Source organism: Gymnoscopelus microlampas (assembly GCF_963454915.1).
Source record: "Gymnoscopelus microlampas genome assembly, chromosome: 2".
Classification (NCBI taxonomy): domain Eukaryota; kingdom Metazoa; phylum Chordata; class Actinopteri; order Myctophiformes; family Myctophidae; genus Gymnoscopelus; species Gymnoscopelus microlampas.
In genome coordinates, this window is record NC_139939.1 from 59270489 (window position 1) to 59294642 (window position 24154).

The window sequence follows — 24154 nt, forward strand, 5'->3', positions numbered from 1 at the left end:
GTCCGGCTTCTCAGAAGTACCCGTATCTTCCGTATTGTTCAATAAAAAGCATTGTAATCCGATCGCCGGCCATTTTCTCATAGAGTTATGACTTATCAGCGTGCAATACACCTCCCAACCGATAGGGTCGCGTAGTTGAAAGCATATGGAGAGAATACGGAGAAAATGGTCACCGATCGAATTAAAATGTTTTTTTTATTGAACAATACGGAAGATACAGGTACTTCTGAGGACTCGTACATAATAACAACATTTGTGGCCATGAGGTAAGTAATTTATATTTGAAATTTGAACGTTTATGTAGATGTACGGGCCGTAAAATAAAAAAAAGTGCAAACACCAGGTTGAAGTTACATACATGACAGTCATATATTATATGACAGTCATCATGACGAAACAACAAGGTTGAAGTTTCGTAATAAAAATAATATATGACTGTATCATTGTTAGGTTGGTGTTTACAGCCCTATAAAGCCTGCTTTATACTTCGCCACAGCCCGCATAGCAGATCAACAAGCTCACAATGCGTCGCGGACAGACGTGTTGTAAGCTTGTAGATCTGCTATTTTTTTCTTTCCACTGTCCACACCGTCGTGCGTTGAAGTATATTACCATGGTTACGACGACAAGCGGTGAATGACGGCTATAGAGGCCTAATTGTTCTGTTTATTGTTTCACAGAAAAAAACACGGTTGTATTCTTTAGTTTTATTCATTATATTGATTTATTTATGTATTGGAAGAAGAAAGACCATCATAGATCTTGTAATTGATCCACTACATCTCAGAGGCAAATATAATATTATACTTTTACTCCACTACAATTATTTGAAAACTTTAGTTACTAGTTACTTTGCGATTTAGATTATTATTACAAAACATTCATTAACCACTTCAGCCCTTACATTTTGGTCATTTGAAAATAGCCCATGCGACGCATTGTGAGCTTGTAGATCTGCCATTTTCAAAAGATTTGTATACATTTAAAAACTTGTGAAATGGGACATTCTGCATAATGAGTAGGCTACTTTCTACTTTTGGTATTTTAAGGACATTTTGATACCAATACTGTACTTTTACTCAAGTACATTTTTAATTCCGGACTTTTACTTGTAACAGAGTATTTTCTATATTGCAGTATTGATACTTTTACTCAAGTAAAAAAATGTCAGTACTCTTTTCCCACCACTGCTTATTACGAGCCTGATGATAGAGGCTGAGTCACGTGGTTTCATGTCTGGATGCTTTCACTTTGCTCTGATCCCACTTCTGTGAAATCACGTGACATCTGAGCAGAGCATGTGTGCGAGTAATCAACCACACACACGCACGCACGCACGCGCGCACAGACAGACAGACAGACAGACAGACAGACAGACAGACAGACAGACAGACAGATCCCAACTTCTTTTGAAAAAGGAAAAATAAAAAAGTATAGTTTTTTTCCACAATATTTTCAATAATTCCAAAACTCCCATCATGGACGCTTTTGCAATAAATAATAAAATGCTATAACACATGTAACGCTCATATTATTATTTAATCATTATCTTAACGTAATCCAAAACAAAAAATAAAAGTTTTACACATAAGCAACAATACCTCATAAAATATCATGTTGTATGAACTGCTGTGATGCAGACAGGAGAGAATGCCTAAGAGCTTGTAGATCTGCTATTTCGTTGAAGAGGTTTGGTGTGTAGAGAGGAAAAAAAGAGCAGATATTGAGGGTTTAAGTGGTTAAACCTCTATGAAACATGGAGCCACACATCTGTACAACATCTGGAGCCAGGTCCTCAACCTGTGGAACGGGGCCCACTGGTGGACCGTGAGGATATTGCAAGTGGGCCCCACAAATAATTCGCAAAAACATAGTTTTTAATAATAATTAAAAATGAAATAAAAATATGTAAAAAAGAAAAAAAAAAAAAAAAGAAAACGAACAAACAAATGGTATATTTACTTTAAAACGAGATACCAATAAATAGGAACTTACACTAAAGTATATTATTTATAATAGTTGCATTGATCCAAGCCGGGAACACAATCGATTGATTTATCATTCAGATAAACACGCTCTAGATTGCCGATGGCCTAATTGGGAACCACTGGGATCCTCACATACTCAAATCATGGAGACATTAAATGACAGACAGATATACACTAGGCCAGGGGTCTTCAACAGGGGGTCCGGGACCCCTAGGGGGTCCTCAGAGTTACTACAGGGGGTCCGCCAAAATCTTTGTGTGATATGATTTTTCTTTTTACATTAACCACTTGAACCCTAGCATCCCTTTTCTGAAGAGAACTTTAGCCAAAAATAGCCGATCTACAAGCTCACAACGCCTCGCGCTGCGAGGCGTTGTGAGCTTGTAGATCTATATTTTTGGCAAAGAGTTATAGGTGTAGAGGGAAAGAAGAGCCGCACAAGTTTATCTGAAACACAATTTTATACAATATAGAGGGGGTCCCTGGTTCATCCCTCTCTCAGCTAGGGGGTCCTTGGCCTGAAAACGTTGAAGACCCCTGGCCTACTATGCAGAACATCATATAAACAGTTTAAAGGTATAAGAAAAACTAAAGAATATGTACAATAAACAGTTTGAGGGGGGGGGGGGGTCTATGTTATGACTTTGACAGGGGCCAGTTTAGAATTGCAGCCTCCTGAAGGTGTTCTTTTAGGGCGGTTTTGAAAGAGAGTAGGGTTTTACACTCCTTTACTCCTTTTGGTATAGGGCATTCCAAGACACTGCAATTACTGGACAGCTCTGGTTACTAGTAGACTTAGATAATTAATAGTTAATTAATCATATTTTTAACTAGAAAGTACTGTTCCTGAGGAAACAGTGTGGGACCGCTAAGAATGTTGAAGGTATCACACTAGAAAGTATTGTTCCTGATTAATTCTGTCTTACCTATTCATATTATACATATTGTGATGTCACGTGAAGCTAGACCAATCCACACTAATAATAGGTATGAAGGACTAGTTAGTAAATAGGGTGTTTTTAGCGGCGCTATAGAGGGCAGGTGTGCCCTCTATACCTGGCTTTTGCGTCAACGTTCTGATTGGTCAGACACGTCAACAAAGTGATTGGTCAAGCTTCACGTGACACGTGGCTATAAACACATTATAAACACTTATTGATGACAAAATGTATCGAAGGCGCCGCTACCTTCACACAGGTGTGATTTTTAACAGAAGGATCTACAAGCTCATAACGAGTCGCATGGCCTTCTGAGCATCACTTGTTGTGAGTTTGTAGATCTGCTATGTTTGCTTTTGAAAAAAATAACACGTTACCGTTGATTAATCGTATAATCGAGGCTAAAGTTATAAATAACGGTGATGGTGATCTGAACTCATCCAGCCCTTCACTGGCTTCCTGTTCCTGTCCACACCCTAAACCGAAACACTGGAAATGACCAGTGGTGTAAAGTAACTAAGTAAAGTAACATTTTTAGGTATTTCTTAGTTAACTGGAGTATTTTCCAAGTTGCAGTACTTTTACTTCTACTCGACTACATCTCAGAGGCAAATATTATACTTTTACTCCACTACAATTATTTGAAAACTTTAGTTACTTTGTAGATTTTGACTTTTTTTACAAAACACAAAACATGCGTTAATCACTTCAGCCCTATATGCATTTCGGCCATTTGAAAATATCAGATCTACAAACTCACAATGCGTCACATTGTGAGCTTGTAGATCAACTATTCTCAAATAGCCTATGTTTAAAATAGGACTAAAGTGGTTAATGTATGTTTTGTAATATAATCATTTATATCGGCAAAGTAACTAAAGTTTTCAAATAATTGTAGTGTAGTAAAAGTACAATATTTGCCTCTGAGATGTAGTGGAGTAGAAGTAAAAGTACTGCAACTTGGAAATACTCCAGTAAAGTAAAAGTACCTCAAAATTGTACTTTAAAATACAACACTTGAGTAAATGTACTTGGTTACTTTCCACCACCGATCGTGTGGCTGATCTGGGGTACTGCGGACTTTACCTCATCAGTTGTCATGGTTACCGCACAAAGACGCTTGAATGACAAAAGAGACACAGGAGAGAGCTTAGAGAGAGAGAGACACGTTTATTAACGTAACACACATTAACCCTTTCTGTTCACCTTCAGAGGCGCTGCCCTTGTGTGTGTGTGTGTGTGTGTGTGTGAACACGTTTTAACTGAAGGTTAAAAACAGTGGGAAATAGCAGATCTACAAGCTCACAACGCGTCGCGATGCGACGCGTTGTGAGCTTGTAGATCGGCTATTTCCGTAATTAAGTTATTTCACCTTCAGAGGCGCTGCCCTTGTGTGTGTGTGTGTGTGTGTGTGTGAACACGTTTTAACTGAAGGTTAAAAACAGTGGGAAATAGCAGATCTACAAGCTCACAACGCGTCGCGATGCGACGCGTTGTGAGCTTGTAGATCGGCTATTTCCGTAATTAAGTTATTTCCATTATTAAGTTATTAAATATGTCAAGTCATTTCTTTGTATATTTAGGTCATATCTGCCATGCCTGTGCGACTTCAAAGCCTTTAAAGCCCAAAAACAGAAATTACATGTTGATTCACGTGTCCCATAGTGTTCAACGACTAAAGCACCATTAAATGGATAACTTTGACAGCCCTAGTGGACAGCTGGGCTCGGCCGGGCTCGCCGTGGGGGGGGGCTGGGCCTCTTTTTTGCTGCTTCTGTGCATGAGGTAGGCGGCCGTCATTCCCGCCATCAGGCTGTAGGTGGCGACCACACACTGTTAAAACACAACACAGCACAACACACATGATGTGTTAATATTGTACATGTTTTATAGAGGTGTGTGTGTGTGTGTGTGTGTGTGTGTGTGTGTGTGTGTGTGTGTGTGTGTGTGTGTGTGTGTGTGTGTGTGTGTGTGTGTGTGTGTGTGTGTGTGTGTCTAATTGATTGATTGAATACTTTATTAACAGTATACACATAGTACTGTGGTACGATTATACAATGGTGCTAAAAGACACAAAAAAAAAAACACCAAAAATAAGCCCTGAGGGCTTGTTTTCATTGTTATTATGGTCCTGTGGTTGGGTTGGCTGGTTACAATGTCACAACAACATTCCCATGCTTGTAACCATGACGTCACAACAGTGTTGTTCACTATGTCATCACTATGACAACAACTCCACATGGCTATTAAGGGAGACATTAACAGGTTTTCACAGTTTTATGTGAGGGTGTTAAATATATACATTTAAACTGTTTCTCTGCAACTGAGTGGGATTTAACAACAGCCTGGATTACAAAGTGAAAACATTCGGGCAACAATTTCATTCTCACAAAATCCACCGGGTTGAGAAAATCGTTCAGGAAAATGGCGGACGAAAAGAAGGAATTCATGGCGGTCTTACAGAGGGAGCTAAAGGCCTTCAGAAAAGGTAGAAAGGAGTGTCTACGAACGCGAGCGCACATCAAAGACCAGAGCTGTAACATAGACTGGCACATGAAGGAGCAGTTCAAGACGCTCCATCGCTTTCTGGACCGCGAGGAGAAGGCGCTGAACGACGCGCTGACGCAGGAGGAGAAGCAGAAGCTGCAGAGGATGACGTCCAAGCAGAAGAGCCTGGACCGAGGCATCTCCACCCTCTCCAGGACCATCAAAGCCACGACCAAGATTCAAAACGCGAAACACGCGCAGCAGCACATGACCAAAGTGGAGCCCAAGCTGCGCGCGCTGCCCGACCCGCGGCTGGAGCGCGGCGCGCTGATCGACGAGGTCAAACACCGGGGCAACCTCCTCTTCAGGGTCTGGGAGAAGATGAAGGGCATGGTCTCCTACACGCCCGTGCTCCTGGACGCCGGCACCGCCCACCCGGTCTACAGCCTGAACGGCGATCTGACGGCGGCGCTGCGGCTGCCCGAGGGAGACGCCGCCGGGCTGGAGCGGCAGCGGCTCCCGGACAACCCGGAGAGGTTCGACCACTGGTACCTGGTGCTGGGCAGCGAGGGCTTCAGCTCGGGGGTCCACAGCTGGATCGTGGAGGTGGGGGACAACGAGCGCTGGCAGGTGGGCGTGTTGTCGGAGTCGTTCCACAGGAAGGGAGGCGGAGCGGGGGACTTCTGGAGGATCATGTTCGGCGACGGCGAGTACAACGCGCGCTGTTCGCCGGGCCGGTACCAGGACCTGAACGTCAAGCCCCCCAGACCCAGGAGGATCAGGGTCCTGCTGGACTGGAACGGAGGGAAGCTGTCCTTCTCCGACCCCGACGCCAACAGACACATACACACCTTCACGCACACTTTCACCGAGACGCTCTTTCCCTTCATTTATAACCGTAACGAAGACCCTCTGAAGGTCTTACCCTGGGAGATCAGCGTCAGGAAGGGAGGAACGGGCATCGCTGTTGTCCTCAGCCCGGCCAGGACAGGCACATAGAACCAGGTCTAGAGCAGTGCTTCTCAAACTTTTTCATGTCAAGGACCCCCCAAATAGACGCTTATTACCCCACGGACCCCCATTTGAAAAGATAAGCCAGGGACCCCCATAAGAGAAGATTTTTTATGGCTCTCTAGCAGTGATTCTCAACCATTTTAATTTCAAGGACCCCCAGTTTAACATGCATTAGGCTACGGACCCCCATTTAATGGCATTTATACCTCTGGGACCCCAATTCATATTGTAAAATCAATGTTAATTTACAGAACCATAAGGGTCCATTTGGTTCCATTTGTACACTCTCAGAGTTAGAACCATTTGGTTCCTGTCCATCATTTAGCTGGGGACCCCCTGGAACCCCTTCAAGTACCCCTGGGGGTCCCCGGACCCCACTTTGAGAACCAATGGTCTAGAGGAGAGGAGAGGAGACTGTTCTCCATGCAAATAGAACCAGCTCTAGAGGAGAGGAGAGGAGACTGTTCTCCCCCTAAAGTCCAAAAGGGTGAAGGGATAAAAGATTTTTTATTTTTGCTACAATGCGAGGCGTTGTGAGCTTGTAGATCAGCTATTTTCAATGTTTTTGCCTCTTATATTACTTGACAATTCGGCCAATGTTTGACCGGTTTTCATCGTATAGTTTGTAGAGGACTTTTGATGCAGTATTGGTCTTTTTTTTTTCATTTCTCTTCTTTTCTTCCTCAAAAGAATCAAAAGAAATCAGGTTGAGAACCACTGATGTGTAGACCATAGTGGTGGATCAGGTGTGTAGACCATAGTGGTGGATCAGGTGTGTAGACCATAGTGGTGGATCAGGTGTGTAGACCATAGAGGTGGATCAGGTGTGTAGACCATAGTGGTGGATCAGGTGTGTAGACCATAGAGGTGGATCAGGTGTGTAGACCATAGTGGTGGATCAGGTGTGTAGACCATAGTGGTGGATCAGGTGTGTAGACCATAGTGGTGGATCAGGTGTGTAGACCATAGTGGTGGATCAGGTGTGTAGACCATAGTGGTGGATCAGGCTGTGTAGACCATAGTAGTGGATCAGGTGTGTAGACCATAGTAGTGGATCAGGTGTGTAGACCATAGTAGTGGATCAGGTGTGTAGACCATAGTGGTGGATCAGGCTGTGTAGACCATAGAGGTGGATCAGGTGTGTAGACCATAGTGGTGGATCAGGCTGTGTAGACCATAGAGGTGGATCAGGTGTGTAGACCATAGTGGTGGATCAGGTGTGTAGACCATAGTGGTGGATCAGGTGTGTAGACCATAGTGGTGGATCAGGTGTGTAGACCATAGTGGTGGATCAGGCTGTGTAGACCATAGAGGTGGATCAGGTGTGTAGACCATAGTGGTGGATCAGGTGTGTAGACCATAGTGGTGGATCAGGTGTGTAGACCATAGTGGTGGATCAGGTGTGTAGACCATAGTGGTGGATCAGGCTGTGTAGACCATAGAGGTGGATCAGGTGTGTAGACCATAGTGGTGGATCAGGTGTGTAGACCATAGTGGTGGATCAGGTGTGTAGACCATAGTGGTGGATCAGGTGTGTAGACCATAGTGATGGATCAGGTGTGTAGACCATAGTGGTGGATCAGGTGTGTAGACCATAGTGGTGGATCAGGTGTGTAGACCATAGTGGTGGATCAGGTGTGTAGACCATAGTGGTGGATCAGGCTGTGTAGACCATAGTGGTGGATCAGGTGTGTAGACCATAGTGGTGGATCAGGTGTGTAGACCATAGTGGTGGATCAGGCTGTGTAGACCATAGTGGTGGATCAGGCTGTGGAGAAGATGGAACGCAGGATCCCAGGAAGCCGGGAGGGGCAGAGGCCTCCCAGGCAGTGTTGCCATGTCGGCTTATTATAAGCGACTTGTAAATATAAGTTGCTTGTAAATATCGGTGGTTGCGGGTTGCGTTTTTCCAACGTGTACTTGCTTATTTAGGCTTGTTTCCAATTATTTTTTATTATTTAAACCAGTGGTTCTCAAATATTTTCATAAATGATGCTTGATGCCACAGGGAGCATTTGTGTCGTTTAGAATATTTCAAAAATATTCCACATTTTCCACATTTTATTGCAAGTTTTTGAAAATAGCAGATCTACAAGCTCACAACGTGTCGCATCGTGACGTGTTGTGAGCTTGTAGATCTGCTATTTTCAACAACAAAAAACGGCCAAAAATAAATAAATACGTATATATATATTTTTGTCCCCCGTTCGAATCTGTCTAGAGAGATTAAGTAACAAGTAACAGTAACAGTTTTTTATTTTCTTTGCAGAGCTGCAAAGCCTGCTTTAATTGAATAATATATTATTGAATAATAATAATGTTTTGAATAAAGACCGCTGCTTAATGCGTATGATGTCAGTCCATTCTCTGTGACGGATGCCCCAGATGTGCCAGTACCATGTTCTGCTTGACCTCCTTCTTGTCAATATATGTGTCCAGTGTCTTTTTGAGACCCCCTTCCAGTGACTCTGATTAGACCAGTGGTTCTCAAACTTTTTCATGTCAAGGACCCCCAAATTAACACTTATTAGCCCGCGGACCCCCATTTGAAATGATAAGCCAGGGACCCCCATAAGAGATGATTTTTACGGCCCTATAGCAGTGATTCTCAACCATTTTAATTTCAAGGACCCCCAGTTTGACATGCATTAAGGCTACGGACCCCCATTTAATGGCATTTCTATCTCTGGGACCCCAATTTATATTGTAAAATCAATGTTAATTTATAACTCTGAGAGTATACAAATGGAACTAAATGGACCCGTTAGGGTCCATTTGGTTCCATTTGTACACTCTCAGAGTTACAGACTCATACGGGTCCATTTGGTTCCTATCCATCATTTAGCTGGGGACCCCCTGGAACCCCCCCAAGGACCACTAGTGGTCCCCGGACCACTGGTTGAAAACCACTGGATTAGACCATGGCTGTGTGTGTATTAAGTTTTGACACTAATACTATTATCACCAAAGGCCTAGTTTTTTATTGTTATTGGGTTTATAGTGATTGTGTTTTTATAGACTTTTTATTATGAAAGATATTCTCCTTTTTAAACAGATGTTGGCCTCTTGTTTTCAGTCCTTTTACCCTTTGCTCTCTTGCCATAAGTTATAACGGACGTTTTCTAAGTATTTAAAAAGGGCCAGAGGTCGTACTATCAACATAATTTTCCTCCCCGTATTCCTTGGATCATGACACAAAATATAAACCTGTTTGATGCCAAATTAAATGTTTCTGTTTTCTTCAAAACACAAATTGTCACACGACGATGTGATCAAGATATATGAGTTAGATTTATCGGATCTCAATCCAATTGCTTATGACTGCCTTCCAAAGTTTGTGCATGCTGGGTTGGGTAGGCAACCTGGCCTGGCGGAGACCTGTGCTCCTCATAATCATAATCAACTAGAAAATGTGCTCCTCGGAGCACAAGTCTCCGCCAGCAAATATTGGAATTTATTCCAATATTTGCTCACGATTGGAACTTTGATGATAGTGTGTACGTCAGATGGCACATTGACTGTATTACCGTGGATTGCCTTGAACTTGTTGGCAACTTCTTGGCTAGCCAACAAGTTTCATGAAGGCAATACGTTGACTTATCAACCTTTCCTCTAACGGGTGCAAATCCTGCAGTCTTCGTTCTTTCTCATTTTCAGATGCGAGTGTTCTTCGTCTTTGTTTCTTAGCTTTGTCCTTCTCCTGTTGGCGTTGCGCCTTTGCTTCTTCATCGGTTTGCAGACAATGATTAGCTTCTTCAGTTTGCATAATAAGAGTTAGTTGCACTGTGTCATCAACTGTGATCTCAGTTTGTACTGGAATGTACTGTTCTTGATTAATCCTGTCTAAGCTATTTATATTACATATTGTGATGACACCAGTGTGTCTACATAATGTATTGCTCCGCCATTTCTCAGCCATTTCGTGATTATTCCTGTCTTACCTCACTTTGAAAGAGACACAGACTCTTTCAAAGTGACACATCTATTTATAGGCCGCTATACGTCATACGTCTCACTAGCCAATCAGAGCACACTCTTTCAACGTATTGTCACGTGTCACGTGAGGCTTGACCAATGTTAGCTTGGCCAAGGGGGGGGGGGGGGGGGGGACGGAAAGTGAAAACATAGTCTCCTGGCGGAGACAATAATAATCTCTGTTAATAACAAAAGGGTCAGTGAGACCGACTGATGGATTTTGATTGGCTGTCAGTGTTTCTACAGTACATCGTTCATAAAATGGCTCAGGGAGTGATCCAAACGATAACGTTGACGTCTGGAGTCGTGGTTATAGCCGTGGTGTGGTCATCCACAGTTAGAACCACTTTGAAAACTACATACTTGTTTTTTATAGTCATTGTTATAAGTAAGACATTAAGGCTAAAAGGACCACATCAAAAAAAGTCCTGTGTGTGTGTGTGTGTGTGTGTGTGTGTGTGTGTGTGTGTGTGTGTGTGTGTGTGTGTGTGTGTGTGTGTGTGTGTGTGTGTGTGTGTGTGTGTGTGTCTTACATTGCGTCGGCCCTGCAGTGTGTAACTGTTGAAGTATCTTCTCACTCCAGTGAGTCCAGTCAGCTGTTCGGCTGTCGGTGCCTTGATGCCAAATAACTGCGCCTGTACGCGCACACACACACACACACACACACACACACACACACACACACACACACACACACACACACACACACACACACACACACACACACACACACACACAAATCGTCCAATTAATTACATCCAATTCTCAAACATGTTCATGTCAAGGACCCCCAAATTGATGAGTAGGCTATTTGACCATGGGACCCCCATCTGAAACAAGTTGTGCCAGGGAGTGGACCCCCCAGAAGAGAAGTAGCCTATATCAAGATCAGGATCAAAATTCAAAATTATTCAGGAATTTCAAGATTTTTCAAAAAAGCTGTGAGGTTGTAGATTGTCTATATTTTTGTAATAGCCAAAAGTATAGAATATGGTTAAAGGGGTTAAAATGATTGTAATGCTAATTGGAGGACCCCCTGGGACCCCCTCAAGAACCCTTGCAGGTTAAAGACCTTAACCTCACTTTATTACACACTCACATTACATCATTATCATTAAAATCATTATATCATTACATTATTATATAATTAAATCATTATATCATTACATTATTAAGTCATTAAAGTATGTGTCCAAATAGAACATGAATGGACCTTCTGGAGTAGACAGTAGAGTGAGTCACATAATTGGTAGTGTTGCCATGTCAACTTTGGGCTTGTTTTTCTGTAAATTTGCTTGTAAATATTGGGTTGAGGTTTTTTGGGACTTGTTTCTAAGGTGTAGTTGCTTTATTTCGGGCTTGTTTCCTAATGTTGTTTAAACCAGTGGTTCTCAAACATGTCAAGGGCCCCCAAATTAATATGTAATCTTCTGCGTTTTGTTTTGTGCCCATGCCAGATTTGTGTCGTTAGAATGTTTACAAAATATTCCACATTTTATTTCACGATATTTTAAAATATAATTATTTAGCTTATGTAATACTAGCTTGTAGATCTGCCATTTTCAAAGGATTTGTATACATTTTATACATTTAAAAACTTGTGAAAACAAAATAATGAGTACTTTCTACTTTTGGTACTTTAAGTAGGCTACATTTTGATACCAATACTTTTACTACATTTTGAAACTTCCAGCAAAGTATGTTCACAGTATTTCTGCAGTATTGATACTTTTACTTAAGTAAAAAAAAAAAGTGTCAGTAGCCTACTTGCAGGAGAATGAGTCACATAATTGTACAGGTCACTAATGTGGGTGCAGCACCTACCTTCAGCTCTGTGATGAGATGAGGGATGACCGGCATAATGACTGGATCAATTAATTACTTTGTTAACTATTTAATTACTACTGAATTAATGAATAAAACAGCGTCTATTCAGCCTCGTTAAAAGGACGTAGTTAAAGCAGAAAGTGTACTATAGATTCCTGTTACTTGTGCAGAGGGACAGTTACACAAGAAATGTTATTGTTCTCGTGCATGTTACGAGTTCCGTGTCAGGCTTTGACTGACAGCAGCTGTTGGCCAATGGGATGTTTCGGTGCAGAGTGCTGTCCAATCGTCTGTCTGTCGCTTAGTGGGCGGGTAGTATTTTATAGTATTGATAAGTGTCAGTAGCCTACTTCTTCTACCACTGATTACTGGACCCTCTACAGTAGACAGCAGAGTGAGTCACATAATTATACAGGTCACTAATGTGGGTGTCACACCTACCTTCACCTCTGTGATGAGATGACCGAAACTGGTCAGAGGAATCCTGGTCTTCACTGGAGACGTTGGCATGACGACTGGATCAATTAATTACTGTGTTAATTATTGAATTAATGAATAAAACAGCCCAGTGTTACTATAGATTCCTGCTACTTGCACAGAGGGACAGTTACACAAGAAATGTTTTCATGCATGTTATGTGCTTCCTTGTCAGGTTTGACTGACTGTAGCCGTTGGCCAATGGGATGTCTCCGTGCAGAGTGGTGGTGTCCAATCGTCAGTCGCCTAGTGGGCGGGACCTAGAGGGAGGGTTACACAAGTAAGTGGTACTTGAGCTCCTCAGTGCTGACACCAGAGGGCGCTAGAGTTCAACTTTATGAGGTGGAGTCCTTTGTTTTTACTCCTGGTAAACACACAATTAACCACTTAAAGGAGTAGTTCACCCAAAAAATGACTTATTTTCTATTAATTACACACCCAATGAAGCCTTGAAGCCTTTTTTTGTTTTTGTCACATTCCTGAGACAATAATTTGATGACCGGTCATCAAATTGTTGTCTCAGGAATGTGACAAAAACAATTCAGTCATTTTTTGGGTGAACTACTCCTTTAAACCCCATATGGGTAACCAGAGTCCTTCGGGGCTCAATACTAGTGTCTTTTCTGTTTCCTGTCATTGTTGCATTGTGAGCTTGTCGTTCTGCTATTTTCAGCTAAAACTTCCAGCACATTATGGATGCTGGGATTTAAGTGGGTAAATCAATATATTGAAGAACACCATATTCCTCTTTTAAAGTTGAGAGATTGGACATTTATTTAAGAAGGAAAAAAAGGAAAGTATAAAATAAACTGTATTTATAAAACACAAAGTTACAAGTTGTTTTACATGAAACTGAAGAAAAAATAAATAAAATCACCAACATTTATGATAAATACCACTGGGTCGACTGCATGTCCTGTCATAATGTACCTTTGGACCATAACAAAGTCACATACACATGCATCACATTATTTACAACTATTGTATTTAATACAGTGGAATATCAATAATAGTCTTTTGTTGGCACTGTATTAAATGTAAGACACTCATGCACTGTTTTAACATTATATTTACAGTTCAACAGTGATGGAAGAAGTATTCACATGTTTTACTTAAGTAAAGGTATCAATAGGCCTACTGCAATGTAGAAATACTCTGTTGCAAGGTTTTTGCAACAGGTTGTTTGGTATTCAAATTTGTATTGAGTAAAATACAGAAGTATTGGCATCAAAATGCAGCCTACTTAAAGTACCAAAAGTAAAAGTACTCATTATGCAGAATTGCCCCATTTCAACTTTTGAAAATCTTTTGAAAATAGCAGATCTACAAGCTCACAACGTGTCACCTCACGACGCGTTGTGAGCTTGTAGATCTGCTATTTTCAAATAGCTGAAGTATACAGTATAGGGCTGAAGTGGCTAGTAGATGTTTTGTAATAATAATAGGCCTAATCAAAATCTATAAAGTAACTAAAGTTTTCAATAAATTGTAGTGGAGTAAAAAGTACAGTATTCGTAGACTAGTAGAAGGAAAAGTACTGACATTTGGAAATACTCCAGTAAAGTAAAAAAAAATACCTCAAAATTGTACTTAGGTTACGTAGCCAAATGTTACAAGAATGTGAAAAGGTGTCTGCAAAAAATACATAAATAAAATAGCCTTTCTCTCACATCTTGACAATGAAACGACACTTGAAACAAGCAGTTAAGACTCTGTACAAATCCTACAGAGAACTAGCCTGTATTCTGTCCAGCTTCATTTCACAACACTCTTCAATCAGTGTATGAATATCTGCTGGGCCATAAATAAGTCATTTTTAGGAAGGAAGGCTCTATTAAAAAGTGCACAATAGGCCCTCAGGGCTGGACTTTGGACCCGTCAGCTTTATAGCTGGTGAAGGTTACTTTAGTTTATCTGATCACTTCCTGCTGTTTGGACATCATGTTATCATGATGTCATCCAGGGTGAGATGACTGATAGACATCATGGCTAACTTGTTTAGTTGGACATCATTTGAAGCCTTCATGTTTACAAAAGATGCTTTAAAACATGCTTAAGACCCACCTTTACACTGTATAGACCAGTGGTTCTCAACCAGTGGTCCGGGGACCACCAGTGGTCCTTGAGGGGGTTCCAGGGGGTCCCCAGCCAAATGAATAGTTAGGAACCAAATTGACCCTTATGTGTCTGTAACTCTGAGAGCGTACAAATGGAACCAAATGGACCCGTTAGGGTCCATTTGGTTCCATTTGTACGCTCTCAGAGTTAAATGAACACTGATGATGATGATACAGTGTAGATTGGGACCCCCAATAAATCAAAATGCCTGAGTCCCTGGCATATCTTTTCAAACGGGGGTCCGTGGGCTACTATGTGTCAATTTGGGGGTCCTTGACACGAAAAAGGTTGAAACCCACTGGTATAGACCATTGGTTCTCAAAGTGGGGTCCGGGGACCCCCAGGGCTCCTTGAGGGAGTTCCAGGTGGCCCCCAGCTAAATGATGGATAGTTAGGAACCAAATGGACCTGTATTGGTATGCAACTCAGAGTGTACAAATGTTGTACACTCTCACAGTTAAATTAACACTGATTGTACAACATAAATTGGGGTCCCAGCCGACAGAAATGCCATTAAATGGGGGTCCCTAGCCTATGCTCGGCCATGCTTTTAGATAAGCATGTAAATTCCGTCTCCCGTGCCTGCTTTTATCACCTTCGCAATATCGCCAAACTAAGACCAGTTGTTTCATACCCAGAGTTAGAAATGATCATCCATGCATTCATATCATCACGTTTAGATTACTGTAATTCCCTTTTTACCTGTCTCCAAAAATCATCATTAGACCGCCTGCAACTGGTCCAGAATGCTGCTGCCAGGTTACTGACCAGGTCCAGGAGATCCTGTCATATCACACCTGTCCTGGCTTCTTTGCACTGGCTCCCAGTTCATTTTAGAATACATTTTAAGATTCCTGTAATCACACGCAGAACCCTCCATGGCCAGGCACCTCCATATTTATGTGACCTGCTCCAACCCTATGTGCCCAGAAGGTCTTTGAGATCCTCATCTCAAGCCCTGCTGGTTGTTCCTCCCACAGCAAAACTAAAAACTAAAGGTGATCGAGCCTTTGCTAGTTTTGCACCTAGGCTATGGAATGATCTACCCTTCCACCTAAAAACTGTGGCCTCTGAGGACCTTTTTAAAAAACTTTTAAAGACTCACCTATTCAAACAGGCCTTTATATAGCCTTTTATGTTTACCAATCTTTGTGAGCTTGTGCTGTAACATAATCCTGTATTGATTTCTTGATTTTTACCAGCTGACTGGTAAAATACTGATTGTTTTATTTTGGCTGTTTATGTTTTTACTGATATGTTCTGCTTTTATTGTTGTGAAGCACTTTGTGACTCTGATGTCTGTGAAAGGCGCTCTACAAATAAAATTTACTTACTTACTTACTTACTTACTATGCATATCACACTGGGGGTCCTTGAAATTAAAATGGTGGAGAATCACTGCTAGAGCCACACAAATCTTCTCTTATGGGGGTCCCTGGCTTATCTTTTCAAATGGTGGTCTGTGGGCTAAAAGTGTCAATTTGGGGGTCCTTGACATGAAACAGTTTGAGAACCACTGGTGTGTAGAGGACTCCTAGGTTCACTTGTTGTTTTGTGGTGTGTGTGTGTGTGTGTGTGTGTGTGTGTGTGTGTGTGTGTGTGTGTGTGTGTGTGTGTGTGTGTGTGTGTGTGTGTGTGTGTGTGTGTGTGTGTGTGTGTGTGTGTGTGTGTGTGTGTGTGTGTTCATGTTGTCCTAGTCTCGTCTTCTTTGTCTTGCCCTATACTATGTCTTTCTTCGTGGGGGGGGGGAAGTCATTTGGTGAAAATAGCTACAAGCTCAAAGTGAGCTTGTAGATCTGTTATTTTCTGCGAAGATATTTGGTGTAAAGGGAAAAAAGAAGCAGACCTAGTATAATATATAGGGTTTGAGTTAATTGCGACCGTAGGTCGCACTTACTATAGAAACCTGCTCCAGGTGTCCGTCCTGTCCGTCCGTCACTCCGTCACACACGTCCGTCACACTTTTGCCCTGCTCATATCTCCGCACCCGTTGCCCCGATCCATGCCAGATTTTGCACACACACTCCTTACCTGCCAAACTACACCCTCCAAGGACCCCCGGAGCTCCAGGGACCCCCAGCGGCCTCGGGGACCCCCAAGTGTAGAAAATGAGCACATGTGGACAAATTACCAAATGACCACCCCAACGGGGCTGCTCACGGGGCATTCCCGGGGACCACCCACTCCTGGTGCTCCAGAACGGATGCAAAAGTGGTGGCGCCCCCAGTGGAGGACCCCCTGCCACTGCAGCTCACATAAAATGCCGTAACTCGGGGGCTTGCCCCCCACAAACAATCCCTCCTTTCCCCTATAAACACACTCTCTCTCCCACACCACACACACACAAACAAAACTATACATTGCCCACACAACTAGGAACCAATCGCCGTTACAGCCCTCTTCTGTATACATGTGACCTACGGTCGCTTATCTCCCGATTAGGGAGTCTTACTGGTATATTATATCGTTCAAGCTAGAATAGAGCAGGAATCATGCATGGCGTCTACACCAGTGGTTTTCAACCTGTTTTATATCAAGGTGAAGGTCCATTTATTCAGCATTTGAGCCACGGATTCATCATCGTTTAATGAGATTTAGACTCTCAGACCATAGACCGGACCCAATATGTTGTTATCGTTGGATAATATTTTGTCCACAATTCCATCCATGATGTGTTGATGTTGGTTCCATAGGAGAGATGACAGGCAAACGCTGATCAAAATAACAGTAATTTAACTCTAGAGAGCGTAAAATGAGACCAAATGGACCCTTATAGATCTTTAACTCTTGAGAGCGTAAAATGAATGAATGAATATGGGTCCATTTGGTTTCATTTTATACTCTCAAGAGTTAAAGATCTATAAGGGTCCATTTGGTTACCAACTCTCCTTTAGCTGGGGACCTCCTGGAATCCCTTCAAGGACCACCGGTGGTCCCCGGACCACTGGTTGAGAACCACAGGTCTACAGTCTGACTGCACGTCACACTATCTGTCAGGAGAATTCTCTACATGCATTATAACGGTGGCCTGTTTTCCTGAGAGCTTGTGAATCACACAAGGACTCTGTCTGCACACTGGTGACTACAGGTGTGTTAGTCATCACTTTGTATTAGATTCCAGCTTCATTGTTGTCTCCGCCAGGCCGAAAGGCATGGCGAGAGAGTATGGTTTCCACCCCGTCCGTCCGTCTGTCACCAGCTAATCTCCGGCACCGTTGGCCCGGTCGCTCCGAAACTGTGCACACACACTCCTTGGATGCCAATTCCGAACTTCTGCCCCAAATGTTTCACATGGGCCTTTTATAGCGCCACCAAGAGGCCGATTTGTGCAAAACCCATTTACTCCTACAGATTTTATCCAAACGTCATGCAAATCAGTACACATTATCTCTATAGTCATGTGATCAACACGGATCTGTCCCATTTTCCATATTCCATCCTCATTGGCAAAGGTTGGCTTCCAAAGTTTGCAGGATTGGTCCGTTTTGAACAAAATGCCTCAAATCTGCACACACAAGCCTTGTAGATGTTAAAATCACCCCAGAAGTGTTTTCAAGTGAAATACTCCTTTAACTTTGCAAAGCGGGCAGACTGAATGACTCTCACATATGACTCTCCGGATATAGTTTTTAAATCGCTCAATTCAACATTTTGATACTTGATATTAATATTTATCAGACAGTTCTTCAATTTGAACCAATTGCACATCCCTGCATCTGCTATTGTCCCTCTAATGCTTCTTTTTTAATACATTTTTTCATTATTATAAAATTAAATAAATACATGAAAAATGCAGGTTGTTTCACCTACACAACCAGCTAAACAATCAGTCTGTGGTGAGACAGGCAGACAGTGGTGAGACAGACAGACAGTGGTGAGACAGGCAGACAGTGGTGAGACAGACAGGCAGACAGTGGTGAGACAGGCAGACGGGGTGCTTTGATCTCATAGCTGTGAACGTGATGCACCTGAAAGACTGGCCTGACTTGATCTGAACGTACATACATTTTACATTATGTCATTCTACAGACGGTACTTCGGTAGCCTACAGTATGTCATTTTACATGGTACAGTAAGTCGTTGAACATGGCCTGAACATCCAGTACGGGCAGTGGCCCTCATTTATCAAAGTGGTGTAGACCAAATAATGGGGGGCGTACGGCGAGATCGCCGCAATTGTCGGCATTTATCATTCCATCATGACTTTGACGTATAGGCTACAGCCCGCTCAGAGTTGATTTTGACAGCAAATTTTGATTTAGTTTTAGTCATAGTCTTTTGAATAAAATTCATCTGTCATCTGAAATGTTTCAGTTTTTGTCTAGTTTCAGTCGACTATCATAACATTTTAGTCGACTAAATCTACAGTTGATTTAGTCGACTAAAATGTATTTTAGAGGTGCCTTGATGGCGTCGTAATGGCTGATTTTACACTTGGTTGCATGCTGAAAATAGCAGATCCACAAGCTCACAACGCGTCGCGCTGAGCGTAACACCCGAGCGCAACCAACCATAAAATAACTTGTCTTAGTTCTACTGGATCTCTTCCCCACCAGTCCCTCCATAACATTTCAGTGTAGTTTTTATTTACTGACGAAATTGTCAATATATTTAGTCTTAGTTTTAGTCATCATAGCTTAGTTTTTATTTTGTTTTTATTTTGTTTTCGTCAGTGAAAAAAGGTTGTCGACGCACAATTTTCGCCATAGTTTAAGTCGACAAAATCAACACTAGGATGGCCTGTACATCCAGTACGGACAGTGTCAGTGGCCCTCATTTATCAAAGTGGTGTAGACCAAATAATGGGCGTACGGCGAGATCACCACAATTGTCGGCATTTATCATCCCATCGTGACTTTGACGTACGGGCCCGCTCAGATCTCACATCTGGTCTGAGGACATGATACATGCGAGAGGATTTTGGGACCCGCTGCGCTGGAATATTTTAATGACATGAGTCTCCCAACTTGGGTAGCCTTAGGCACACACCAGCCTCCATTGATGTTTACGCATTAATCAGTCACTTCATAAACGTTCATATGATGTTATCCCCAGGCTATCTATCTCTCATAAATCATAAACGTGGTGTCAGCCACGGACCACGGGAGCACACAGGACTTCTTTATTTGGCAAAACAGCAGTGTTCTGCTAGTGCTAGTATGATCAAGTGCCTACTTGATCATACTACAGAGTCACAGCCGCCTGTAGCATGCTGGTGACTGTAGTTATGGCTGTTTTGTCCCGTAAGACCACCTACCAATTTTGAAGCATTTAGCATACTGGGAACTGGAGTTATGGCTGTTTAAAGCCCAGCCAAAAGGAACACAGAGGGGGCGGGGCTTAAGTACTTGTAGCCCGTGCCTATTGGCCGTCCAAGAGAACCTACGAAGTTTGGGACTATTAGCATGCTGGGAATTGGAGTTATGGCTGTTTAAAGCCCAGCCAATAGGAACACAGAGGGAGCGGAGCAACGCTGCACCTGTGGTCCCTGGTGTGGCTATTCTGCCGTGACCAGTGTTGGTGCCAAGTTTGGTGTGGATCGGAGCAACGGTGCGCCTCGCAGGTCTGTATGTTACGTTCGTGATGTCCACCCACCGTCGACCCACCCACCCACTAGGCAATTTTAATATAGGATATTTGTTAAAATATCGAAGAAGTTTGGAACATTTTTAATAATTTCTATATACTAATCCATACCATGGGGATATGCACAGTAGTAGCAACTATTAACACCATTCAGGTGAATTAATTTTGTCGGACCCGAGACTGTCGACACTCTGTGGCGAAGCGTCACACAGTCACACTTCCATGTTTCACCGCCAAACAGGAAGTGAAAATAGCCGATCTACAGGGTCATGTCTTTCCCTTTTTTTCCATGTAACTTTTGAGCTGATTGCCATAAAGACTAGTGGGTGATGTCATTGGACTCGGATCACAGTCCTTGTCCTTCTTTGGTGTAACTTGGCTCCACCCCCTTTTCTGATTGGTCGATATTTGTAAATTCCTATAATTTGCCTGCTTGTCGGAACCACTTGTAAGTGGCCTCATTGGACTCGGTTTAAATTCCTTGTGCTTCATTAGCGTTACTTAGCTCCGCCCCCCCCCTTCAGATTGGTCGATATTTGATAGTTCCTATTTTTTGCTATAACTTTTGAACGATTTGTCGTAGCTACTTGTGAGTCGCCTCATTGGACTCGGTTTAAAGTCCTTGTTCTTCATTGGTGTTACTTAGTTAGTTAGCCACGCCTCCAATTCTGATATTTTATAGTTTATATCTTTTGTTCCGATTGGTCGATATTTGCCCCTGACGTGGACAGAGGCTGCGGTCATCGCTGCTGCTTGCAGCTTTAATTTATGAATAATCTTTGCAAATAATAATAACGTTGGATTCATGTTAATGTAAAGCCATCAGCTTTCATGACAGCTATGGAGCTAGTAGTGCTCAGCTGGTACACAGGTGTGACGACCTGTCCTGGAGTGTCTGTGTGTGTGTGTGTGTGTGTGTGTGTGTGTGTGTGTGTGTGTGTGTGTGTGTGTGTGTGTGTGTGTGTGTGTGTGTGTGTGTGTGTGTGTGTGTGTGTGTGTGTGTCTCTCTCTCTCTCTCTCTCTCTCTCTCTCTTGCTCTCTCTCTCTTTCACACACACACACACACACACACACACACACACACACACACACACACACACACACACAGGCGGTCACTGGGGCGGAGAGAGAGAGGGAAAGAGAGAGAGAGAGAGGAGGAGGAGACACCTGTGCTCGCTCCGTCTCTCCACTCCGTTCGGTCGGTTCTTCGTTTCGGGCGGTGTGTGCGTGCGCGTGTGTCCGCGCGCCGCCCGCACACACACACACACACACACACACACACACACACACCCACCCCGCACACACACACATACACACACGACACGTACACACACACAGCCCGTCGCTGCCTCCTGGCTGCTGCTGCTGTATTATTCTCTCTCCTTCTTCTTCCTCCTCGTTCCTCCATAAAGATGGCTGACACGAGCAGCGGCGGCGGAGGAGGCGGTGGAGTAGGCACCTCCACCACCAGCACCGGTACCTCCTCCTCCATCACCTCCTCCTCCAGCACCTCCGAGGAGAACGGAGGAGGAGTAGGAGGAGAGGCCAGTCTGCGGGGCTCCTCAGTGTCCGGAGGCTCGGCCTCTGGAGAAGCGGCTCTGCGGGGCTTCGCGCGGCAGGGCGCGCTGCGTCAGAAGAACATCCACGAGGTGAAGAACCACAAGTTCACCGCCAGGTTCTTCAAGCAGCCCACCTTCTGCTCTCACTGCACTGACTTTATATGGTATTTATACTGATTATTTATTATAATAAAATGATATGTATTTGGCCGCGGACCCCCATCAAAATAGTTTGTTCCAGGGACCCCCCAGGAGCAAAGATTTGAGTTAAAAAATGTTAGCTTTAAAAATATATATTCAAAGATTTGCACACATTTTCACGATTTTTCAAAAATAGCAGATCTACAAGCTCATAGCGCGGCACTCTCATATATAGTGCGGCACTCGGTGCCGCGCTATGAGCTTGTATATCTGCTATTTTTGAATAGCCCAAAGTCTAAAATAATGCTTTTTAGCATTATTATTATTATAATGTATCCTTCTGCTCTCACTGCACTGACTTTATATGGTATTTATACTGATTATTTATTATAATATAACCTTCTGCTCTCACTGTAGACTAGCCCTGACACATGACTGTCATATCATGACATGTCGTGGAACCACTTGTTCCCTGTTTTTGAATGGTTTCCATTTACAACCCGTACATCTACATAAACGTTCAAATTTCACATATAAAGTGCTGACCTGAAAGCCAAGGATGTAACACGTTAAAGCGCCTGGGTCTAATTACCCGTATCTTCAGTATTATTCAATAAAAGGTATTTTAATCCGATCGGCGGCCATTTTTTCATAGAGTTATAATGTATCAACGTGCAGTACACCTGCCCACCGATAGGGTCGCGTGTTTGAAAGCATATGGAGAAAATTCTGTGAAAATGGCCTCCGATCGGATTGAAATGCTTTTTATTGAACAAAACGGATGATAGGGGTACTTAGACCCGGACGCTTTAATTTGTAACATCCATGGCTGTGGGGTCAGCACTTTATATTTGAAATCTGAACATTCATGTAGATGTACTGTATGGAGACCATTCAAAAACCAGGGACAAGTGGTTCCATGATGTTTGTGACAGACGAGCATCATGTGAACCATGTCTATGTACAGACTTATAATGGTAATATAATATATTAATATTTTAATATAATATAACCTTCTGCTCCAACTGTACATATTTTATATGGTAATATTAAATATCATATTATTATAATATAACCATCTGCTCCCACTGTACAGACTATATGGTAATATAATAATAATTATTATAATATAAACCACCTTCTCCCACTGTATGGACTTCATCTTAGCCGGGGATCAATACCATTTTGGGGTTTCTGATAGTGAAATAACTTTACGTCATCAGGTGGCCGGATCACACGAACGGAACCTCCGCGGCCGTGCATCTCCAAAATGATTCCCCTATAGTTTAAAACGTGTTTAGTTTGGTATAAATGGTAAATGGTGCATTTATATAGCGCTTCTATCCGAAGCGCTTTACATTGATTGTGCCATTAACCCATTCACACACACATTCATACACCGATGGCGGAGGAAACCATGCAAGGCACCAACCTGCTCATCGGGAGCAATTAGGGGTTCAGCGTCTTGCTCAAGGACACTTCGACACTAACTCTAGGGGAGCGCCCCAGCCCGGGATCGAACTGGGAACCTTGCGGTTTTCCAGCTCACTCTACCCGGCCACTCTACCCCAGAGCCACTGCCGCCCCAGACCACTCTCTACTCCACTACACTATAATGGTTTGGTTTCTTATGGTATAATAATGTCTTGGCACGCCCATCTTTTATTCTAACTCGTAGTGCGACTCGCCAGACTAAACTAACTCGCCAACCGGAACCAAGCACCGGAACCAGGATTATTTTTTTCCTTTTTTCTAAACCGGATCACATGACTAGTTTTAGAAGAAATACCGTGAGGTTAATTCATCTGCTGAGATAATATATACATATAGCAACGTTTCGCGCACCAAGCTGGCATCGAACCCCGGTCTCCCGCTCGGCAGACAACAAGCAACACCAAGAGAGCTAGCTCGCTCGGTGGAGCAAGTTACGGCCGGGTCTTTTGCGGGGCACTAACCGCCTCCTTTCTGAAGCGCGCCCTCGCTTCACTTCTCACATCCTTCACGTTAGGGCATGCTCCACCGGGTCCTCATCCCACTTCTGACA

The 24154-nt window shown here is 43.0% G+C and overlaps 2 protein-coding genes across 3 annotated transcripts in view; one reads left to right on the top strand and one right to left on the bottom strand.

Moving 5' to 3' along the window:
- Window positions 1-4299: 4299 nt before the first annotated feature.
- LOC311038215 (ATP synthase membrane subunit K, mitochondrial-like) lies at window positions 4300-12867 on the bottom strand. Of its 2 annotated transcripts, none has more exons than XM_084047596.1 (3): window positions 12671-12867; window positions 10936-11037; window positions 4300-4759 (listed from the first exon to the last, which is right to left on the bottom strand). In XM_084047596.1, the coding sequence occupies exons 1-3, from the start codon at window positions 12737-12739 to the stop codon at window positions 4613-4615; spliced, it is 318 nt and encodes a 105-aa protein (XP_083903722.1). In that variant the 5' UTR covers window positions 12740-12867; the 3' UTR covers window positions 4300-4612. The 2 variants fall into 2 exon arrangements, with proteins under 2 accessions (XP_083903722.1, XP_083903723.1); XM_084047597.1 differs by lacking the exon at window positions 12671-12867 and adding an exon at window positions 12227-12328.
- An 8735-nt stretch (window positions 12868-21602) lies between these two features.
- The window catches only part of LOC311035306 (protein kinase C beta type-like), an 80705-nt gene continuing 78153 nt past the window's right edge, over window positions 21603-24154 (top strand). The window contains 1 exon segment of the mRNA XM_084043426.1: window positions 21603-22133. Within this exon segment, the coding sequence (XP_083899552.1) occupies window positions 21823-22133 (311 nt within the window). The 5' untranslated portion in view covers window positions 21603-21822.

Coding starts and splice junctions, on each gene's coding strand:
- LOC311038215 (XM_084047596.1), bottom strand. CDS start 12,739: ATGCCAACGTCTCCAGTGAAGACCAGGATTCCTCTGACCAGTTTCGGT. Junction 11,038..12,670: donor ATCTCATCACAGAGGTGAAG/GTAGGTGTGACA, acceptor GTGCGCGTACAG/GCGCAGTTATTTGGCATCAA. Junction 4,760..10,935: donor CACTGCAGGGCCGACGCAAT/GTAAGACACACA, acceptor GTGTTTTAACAG/TGTGTGGTCGCCACCTACAG.